The sequence below is a fragment of the Meles meles genome, chromosome X, assembly GCF_922984935.1.
Source record: "Meles meles chromosome X, mMelMel3.1 paternal haplotype, whole genome shotgun sequence".
Lineage (NCBI taxonomy): Eukaryota > Metazoa > Chordata > Mammalia > Carnivora > Mustelidae > Meles > Meles meles.
In genome coordinates this window covers 89,957,900-89,966,516 of record NC_060087.1, presented here as the reverse complement: position 1 = coordinate 89,966,516, position 8,617 = coordinate 89,957,900, and the positions used below count along the sequence as shown (strand labels likewise).

The following is an 8,617-nucleotide window of genomic DNA, read 5'->3' as shown; positions in this document are numbered from 1 at the left end:
AAGGAGTGTGGACTCAGACTCTGGTTTGGAGCATGGAGCGGGGTTGGTGTTCCATAATTTTCATGGTGGCCTTTTGGACACACTGTTCACCCGCAAACTTGAATGCACAAATACTATTCCACCCCGGGGTTCCGAGGGGCATGTGGCACTGGGACAGCCTTATGGGGGGCGGGTGGGCTTGCAGCATCCTGCACTTCACACCCCAATGTTGCCAGTGAATTGTCGTTTTCCCACTTGCTGCCTGGATCTGCGAGCAACACTGATGGGCCATCTTCTGATGATTGTGGCTGCACCTGTGTCTCTGTTTCTGGGGGAACTGCCTCAAAGGTGGGGCTGGGCTGAGTCTTGGGGGAGCAGCCATTGAAAGCCTGGGTAGGTTTGAACCCTGGCTCGCTTACCATTTACCGGCTGTGTGACCTCCGGCTAGGGATTGAACCTCTTTTGGCCTCAGTTTTCTCCTCTGAGAAATGAATATTTTGTTTTTAAATTTTTATTTATTTACTTGACAGAGAGAGAGAGAGAGAGAGCGAGTGCACAAGTAGGGGGAGGAGGAGATGGGAAAGCAGGATCCCGGCCAAGCAAAGAGCCCGATGCGGGGCTCGATCCCAGGACTGAGCCACACAGGTGCCCCTGAGAAATGAATATGATCATAGTCTCTCTCACTTTAGCTTAAAAAAAACTATATATATATAATTATCATTATTATTTTATTTTATATTTATAAATTTTATTTTATTGTATTATTTTATAATTTGATTTGTATTATTTTATTATTTATTATTATTTTTAAGTAAGCTCTTTGCCAACTTTGGGGCTTGAACACACGACCCTGAGATCAAAGTTGCATGCTCTCTCTCTCTCTCTCAAAGGATTGCTAGGAAAATTAAATGAGATCATGCGTGTAAAGTACTTAGCACAGTGCCTGACATATGGCAAGTGAGCACACAGTTGTTTTTGCATATTTAAGGGCAGGGATCAACTTTTTTGCATTGTAGAAGGCTCTCAGCATAGTACAGACTCATATTCCTTTTAGCCCAAGCCGTGAAAATAAGAATGAGGGATCACCACCCAGAGGGAAAGACAGACATCACAGACAGGAGGGCTGGGGCTCTTTCCGAAGTGGTGAGTCCAGGACCTACAGCTGGAGATGTCTGAGAGGGTGCCAGAATGTGCCTCAGTAATACTGGGAGTGTGGGAAGCACCCAAGGGCTTGGTGGCCTAGGTGAGAAGTTGCTAGAGGCACTGAAGTGAATCAAGAGCTTCTGTCCCTGTGAGAAGGCTGGCCTCTGTAATTCTCCTCAGAGTGGCTTCCAGCAGCTCAGGCCACTGGAACTAAGCGACCCTCCTGGAATTTGGGCCAGTTTTCCAGGGCCTAGGACTGACCCTCAGTGGTTATTTCCTCTGACTGCATGGAGGAGCTCCTCTTCGCTCCAGATGCACACCCAGAGTCTGGCCTCCAGCCCACAGGATGGGGAATGGGATGTGGTTCTCACTCTCATCCTAGCAGCTGTTGGGAGGAATTCAATCCTAAGGTATATACATCGATGCCCCTTCCCAGTGCTGGCAGCTGACCTTCCCTTGCCCCTTTTGGCAAGGGAGAGTTCTGGCTGAGACAGTTCCTTTCAATTCATTTCTGATGAAATTGCCTATTATCCACACCGCCTTGACAACAGCTTGACAAAAATGTGATTGTGCCAGCACCCAGGGCTTCCTGGGTCTATGCCAGCTGCACGAACCCATTTCCCCATAACTGGCTGCAGTCAGAAAGTGGCAGTCAAGCTCTGGGGACTCAGGTCTGGTAGGGGGTGGCTGAAGAGCCTCCGCCTCGGGCTCTGGTTCAGGCCAAAGATGACAGGATAGATACTTGGTGGGAAGATGGCGTCCCCCAGTGCTCCGGGATACCACACAGTGGTCCTGGTTCCACAGAAAAGGAGACCATCGGTCATCTCAGGAGAGATTCCGAAGTTTTGGGAAAGTAGTGTGTGGAAGTCTGCTGAGTGAATGGGACACTGGACGATGGACTTGACTTCTCATTCTTTGACGGGAGGAGGCCAGGCTGCCTGGCTTTGTCCAACTGCGCTGCCCTGGGTTAGCCATTCCCAGGGCAGTGAGGGCCCTTCGCATGAGGTACAGAGGTCTGGGAGGGCTCTCTCATGACAGTCATCTCATCCAACACTCATTCATTCCACAAATATTTCTTGAAGACCTACTACATGCAGGGTCCTATGTGGATGGGTAGGTACCCAGGGTCTAGAACCGAGTAAGAATGCTTTCTGACTGGAGGGAGCCACCCATGGGCTAGAGGGCCCCAAATTTCTGGACTGCCCAGGTGGATTCTCTTAAGTGGTTGACAGGTCTCACTTTACACTGGCACTGCCTTCTCCTGAGTCCCAGCCTTGGGGTTGTGGGACAGTATCCCCAGTGGGCGGCCCCCAGAAGAGCTCTGCGGCAGGGGCTAGGCCTGTTACCCCGTGACCTCCCGCACGCAGAGGGGGTCTCTGACTGTGCTGTTTCTGTCTCCTCTGTGCTCCCAAACCACTTTAGCCAGGACCTCTGCAGACGGGAGAAGAGAATCTGTGTCTGGTCTCTGGGAGGAAGCTATTCATCAGGGCGAAGGTACATGGTTTTCTTGTTTGCCTACTGAGCCAGCAAGGCCGGGGGAGGCTGGATGGAGCTGAAGCTGTCATGTGCCCACGGGTGCCCAGGTGTCACCCCGAGGATGATTTTCTTTCTAATTCGTCACAGGGAGTGTGTGGCAGGGAGAATATTTATCTAGTTGGCATGGGGGTGCCTCATATGCTCCTGGGGAACTGTGATTACCAGCAGAAAATAAGAGGATGGGAGAAGCAAAATCATTTCTCTCCATTAGCTATAAACTCTGAAAAGCCAGAGAGGTCAGCCCTGCTTAGGGTCCTGCTGCTCCTATCCTTTTGAAACACCCCCCCCAAAAAAAATTACCAGAGGGCATTGTAGGGTATTTGCACCAGCCAAGCTATACTCCAAGGCAACTGGGCACGTTTCAGAGGGAGAGTTGCATTTCCCAGCTCCACTCAGAGAGCTGCCCCAACCCTGTTCGTCCCCTACCTCCTGGGCCCTTCAATCCCCACCCTCTGCTCCCTTCAGCTCTGAGGTCACAGCCAGGCTCAAGAGAAAGGAGTAGACCATATTCAATTCCCGTGATTACGACCCACAGGAGGCTTTAAGAGGAGCGAATGGGAGGCAGCACGAGCAGGGTCCTAAGCTCTTGTCACTCGCTGGGGCCCAGAAAGATGGGAGCAGAAGCTAGGGAGAGCAATCGGGGGTGGGGGCAGGGGCCCACCACCAACCAGCGATTCAGGGACACAAGGACACCCACAAAGAGGCACTGCAAAGACATATTGGGATAGTAAGATGAATAGATTTAATCATTCTTGTTTGAAAAACAAGACATAAATTAATACATATATATAATTTATATATTTTATGTAGTATATATACTATATACAGATATTAGAAAATGTGTCCTCTCCATGAGGCTGAGGGAGAGGTGAAGGATGGTGGTGGAATGACGCGGACGGTGCACTGAGTGGCAAAGGTGCAGGATCAAGAAGTTGGGAGAAGAGGAAGACCACGACAGCCCTGGGGCTTGCAGTGGTCATGGGGGAAAGGGTTCCCCACTGGCTGCATCTCTGGCCCATTGAACAACTTAGTCCTAGGGGGGAGGAAAAGCAAGGAAAGGGGGGGCTGGCTTCTGCAGAAGGGGCTCCCCTAATCCTTGCCGGGAGAAATCACCACTCGGGGAGGTGGGGGGGCTTTATTGCACTGGGGGGGGGTACCAAGGATGGGTGGGGGTTAAGCACAGTGTACATCTTTATAAAACTCACATAAGAACAAGAGATTTCCCACAGACCTCTCACATAATGGTGAAAGAGAGGCAGACACAGGGCGTGAGCATGTGGCAAACGGTGGGGCAGGTATGGAGAGGTGGACAAGAAGCAATCTATACAGAAGAAACATTGGCTTTCTTTGTTCCCTACAGTGGGGCAGCTGGTAGGGACTCCGTGTCTTCACTCCCGGGAAGGTTGTGGGGGCCGGGGGTGGGGCTGGGGGGAGGAGTGGAGGGGGTGAGGACATGGCAGCAGCGGTAGATGTGTGTCAAGGAGGATGCTAAACAGTGTGAATTCCCTTCCAGATGACTCTGGAGAGAGAGAGAGAGAGAGAGAGGTGCAGGACTGCACCGGGTAAGGCGCTCAGCTTCTTTTCTTAGAGAGACAAATCCACAGGGTCAATACACAGCCAAAAGCATATACTCAGGATTAACATATCACGCTAGCTTCCAGAAGTTTAAGATATAGTCATCGACACCCCCCACCCCTCCCCCCCCTCCCCCCCTCCCCCCACCCCCCATCCCCAATCCGTAGCTAAGTCAAACTCCTAAGGACAGTCTGTCTGGTAGATGTTGAGAGAGGAACCGCTCGCCTGGAGTGCCAGCCCTGGCGCTGGGCTGGGCTGGGCCAGGCTGGGCCAGGCTGGGCCGGGCGGGCTCCGGGGCCTGCTCCGGGTCTCCCCGGGGCAGACGCTTATCACCAGGTACCTAACCCAGAACGAATGGGGTGATCCCAGATGCTTGCTCCCTAGTGGACTGAGCCACCCTGCCCATCAGTGAAGGACAGGGCACTTTGGGGATGGCTGGTGTGGAGCTACTGGGCCTGGGGCGTGAGGGCTCCCAAGGCCGCCAGCCTGTGAGGCAGGCCACCGACAGCCCTGCGTGGTGGCTGTTTCCTGCAGACCTGCCCCCCGGGCCCAGGCCCTCTAGGGTGGCTTCTGCCTCGTGAGTGTGAGCCCAGGGTGGGCGGGCACAGCTGGGGGGAGTGCCCTTGGTGGACCCCCCGACCCCGCCGCTGGGCATGGTGTCTGGTGCTACAGCTACTGCTCCGTGGGGGGGTGGGGAACAGATGCCAGGAGGAGCTCAAGGCCTGTGGGCCTGTCTGCTTCAAGCCCTGGCTCCCCTGGCTCCCCAGAATGGAGCAGGAAGGTGAGCCTGATGTCACCTGTCAGCCCTAAAGAAGAGATAAAAATCCAGCTCTGCGGCAGGCGGGCAGGCGCAGTGACGAGGGGCCTTGGCCCTCACAGTGTCAACCAGAGGCCGGGGAAGGGGCAAGGGTGCCCAGGGTGGTGGCCACCCGGAGCCCTCAGGGAACAGCCTTCATCCGGGGAGTTATCACTCCCCGAAGACTGAAGGCCTGCAGACCCCGACTGGCCTGGCAGACACGGACACTCACCACGAGATGCAAAGACCACAAAGCTCAAACCTGGGGCCGTGGTTGGGGGAGGTGGGGAAGGGGGCAGGCCAGAGCGGGTGCCCTACTTGATGAGGGTTTTTAAGGAGCGGGTGAGTGTGTTCATAACAGTCGCTGAAGTTGGGGAACCCGAGGGGTGCCCGGTGGCTGCGCCGACAGCTGTCACCGCCTGCTGCTGCTGTTGCTGCTGCTGCTGCTGCTGCTGCTGCTGCTGCTGCTGCTGCTGCTGCTGCTGGTTAAGGTTCCGGGTGGTGGACTCCTCAGCAGCGCGCAGTAGAAAGGTGTAGTTCCTCACCACCTCTTCGACCTTGGCCAGCAGCTCTTGGCGCTGGGCCTCGGAACGCACGATGAACACCAGCCGCACGAAGGTCTCGATGAGGCTGCTCAGCACCTGGAAGCTGCCCGTGATGGCCGCCAGCATATGTGTCGGGCTCTTGTCCACGTTGGCCACGCGGCGGCATGAAGCCCGGAGCTCCTTGAACTTGAGAGCCAGCTCGAGCTTGTACTCAGAGATCTGAGAGACGTAGGGCTTCGGCGCACGGGCCTCAGGGCTGGCCACGCACTGGCGCAGGACAGTCAGCAGCTCATTGGTGTCCAGCCTGGCAGCCAGGAAGCCGTCGGGCAGGCCATAGGCATGGGCCCGCAGGGCATTGATCTTGGCCAGGCTCCCCTCGAAGGTGGACACACGCAGGTCGATCTCCTGGGTGCGGGAGGTGTCGGGGCTGCTGCTGCTGCAGGTGGTGGCATCCAGCACCTGCAGGGTCCTGCTTACCACGGGCACCACCTGCTCGTCCAGCTTCATGCCAGGCAGGATCTTCATGGGGATGGAGTAGGAGAGCTCGTCCTTGCCGTCACTGGCATCATCCGCCATGTCACACTTGCGGTAGTAGAAGCAGTAGCGGATGGAGCAGCATTTGCCACTCTCGCTGTCCTCGTCCAGGTCGGCGGGCTTCTGGTACACCTCTTCTGGCAGCGAGAACACCGCCATCTGTCTGGGACCTTTGGTCTCGGGGGCAACCTGGACATATGAGGGGTCTCCCAGGGTCGGCGACTCCAGGGACTTGGTTTTGGGACCCAAGCCTAGGGGGAGGCCTGCCTCTACCTCCTTGGGCTCCCTGGGCAGCATGCCCAGGGGTGGGTGTGGATAGATGTCGGAGGTCAGTGAGGCCCTGTCGCCCTGGTCCAGTTCACTGATACTGTAGCGGCGCATCAGCTTCCTATAGTTGGGAGCGCCCAGACACTCCCCCCCTGAGGCACACGTGGTCAGGCAGGACACGCCGCTCTCGGGGTCCGATCGGCACTCCCGGGATTCCAGGCTGGTGGAGCGGAGGCGCCCCACGTTGGTGGGGCTGCCGAGGCTCAGGCCCGGGCCGGCCTCTGGCTGCCTCAGGGTAGGGGGGACCCTGTCCCTCTCCCGCCCCCGGAGCCCAGGCACGGGCGTCTGGGGGGCCTGCGGCCGGCCCCCCCGGCAGATGCGCTTGCAATCACAGCTGCGCCTCTGCTCCCGTGACATGCCTGGCCCCTGCTGCACAGGGCTGCTGCGCAGTTGGCAGCTGCAGCGGCCTGGCGCGGGGGGCTGCAGGTACTCAGGGCCCGGCAGCTCCCCCTGGCTGGGAGGCTTCAGAAGTTCCTCGAGGAACTCTAGCTCATACTGCTTCACCTTCTGCAGCTGGGCCTGCCGCTCATCAGTCTCCTTCTTCTGGCGGGTTGGAAAGGTGGCCGAGAATAAATTGCGAAGCCGGAAAGGCCCTCGGGAGGATTTGGGTTTGGTGGGGCCTTCAGAGGCCGAGTGGCCTCCATCCAGGGTTGTCTCAAGCTTCCTGGAGGGCATGGTGCTCACCTGCCGACTGGCAGCCTGGGGCCTCAGCGGGCTCTGGCCTCGAGGTTGGTAGCTGGGGCTCTGGCCTCGGGACTGGCTGCTGGGGCTGTGGCCTCGGGACTGGCAGCTGGGGCTCGGGAGAGCCATGGAGTAGCTGGCTCGGGGAACCAGGCTGGTCTCCTCGATCTTGCTGCCTTGGGGCACACTCTCCAGCTGCCCCTTCTCCCCCTGGCTGGAGATGGCGCCCGGCTTGTGCAGGGCGGGCTTAGCCCCCTCTGGCCCGGCCTTGCCTGCTACCTCCCCTATAGATTGCTTGCTCAGGGACTCTCGATTCGCTCGTGAAATATAGCTTTTAGGAGGGAAACTTTGCCCAGGCAGCCGGTCCTCTTGTGGGGAGAGGTGCAGGCTGTCAGCCCGGCTGCCTGTGGGAGCTCTGGAGCCAGAAGAGACCTCTGGGCTGAGCAGCTGCTGGGAATTCCGTGAGGTCTCTGGAGCACCGGGGCTCATTTTGAACTTCAGATTCTTATTTGCACTGCCGCCCATCATGCTAACTTCTGATCTTCCCATGCTGACCTCAGGCCTCCCCATGCCGGCTTCCAGCCTTCTCTCGCCGCTGCTGGGAGGGGTCACTATGGCCCCACTAGGGGCAGGTAGGCTCTTAGTGTGAACCACCTGCTGGAGGGCGGCCGAGATGATAGCTGGGGTCATGCTGCCCTTCGGGTCCAGGATAAGCTTGGGGCTCAACCTGACTTCTTTGGGCAGGTTCTCCCTTAGCTCAGACACCTGCTCTTCCCTGAGGGTTGGTGTGGCTGCCCTCAGTGACATCTCCAGGCCTGCCCTCGCATGGCCGGGTCCTTTGTCCTCAGGAACTGGGGACAGCAGGCTCAGATTCTTCTGCTCACTAAGCTGCGGGGACAATGCTGGGTGCACAGCCAGGGCGTATGTTCTCTCTCTCTGAGGTGGCTGGGATTCTGACTGGGGCAGCTTCCTCCGAGCGCCAGGGGGGCCAGAACTCTGGCCTGTGACGGCTGGCTGCAGGGCTGGGCTGGGATCTGGGCGCCCAAGAGAGTAAGGGGCCGTGAGGACAGCCTGGGCGGCACAGCTCTGGATCCGGAAGGGCAGGTCCTTGCGAGCCAGGAGGCTCTCCTTGTTGAGGTGCTGGGCCAGGAAGTAGGTGGTGTTCTGGTGCTGCTTCATGGCGGACACCATCTCTGACATGTCTGTGAGCTCTGAAGAGTTGGTTTCGTGGCCCGAGTCCAGCGACGATTCAGGGGTGATGGTGGCCAGTACAATCAGACCTAGACAGGGAGAAGGGCTTGCTGCACTTACTCCAATCGAGTCCTTTCGCCAGTCTTATGTAGGAAGTTTACGGGTGGGGGGCGGGCGAGTGGGCAAGGGCAGCCAGCAGTATTTGGAGCCAGGGAGAAAGCCCTTAGGTCAGTCCCAGGACTGGCCTGGAGGAGGGGGCAGGCAGTGGGAGGTATGGGACTGAGGGTGGGAGGAGGGGAGGGGAGGGGCA

At 57.5% G+C, this 8,617-nt stretch overlaps 1 protein-coding gene across 4 annotated transcripts in view; it reads right to left on the bottom strand.

Moving 5' to 3' along the window:
* Positions 1 to 4,401: 4,401 nt before the first annotated feature.
* FRMPD3 (FERM and PDZ domain containing 3) overlaps positions 4,402 to 8,617 on the bottom strand; it is a 74,987-nt gene continuing 70,771 nt past the window's right edge. For all 4 annotated transcript variants that reach the window (XM_045996538.1, XM_045996537.1, XM_045996535.1 and 1 more), the window contains one exon: positions 4,402 to 8,396. In XM_045996538.1, the coding sequence (XP_045852494.1) occupies positions 5,344 to 8,396 (3,053 nt within the window). In that variant the 3' untranslated portion in view covers positions 4,402 to 5,343. The remainder of the gene's footprint in view (positions 8,397 to 8,617) is intronic.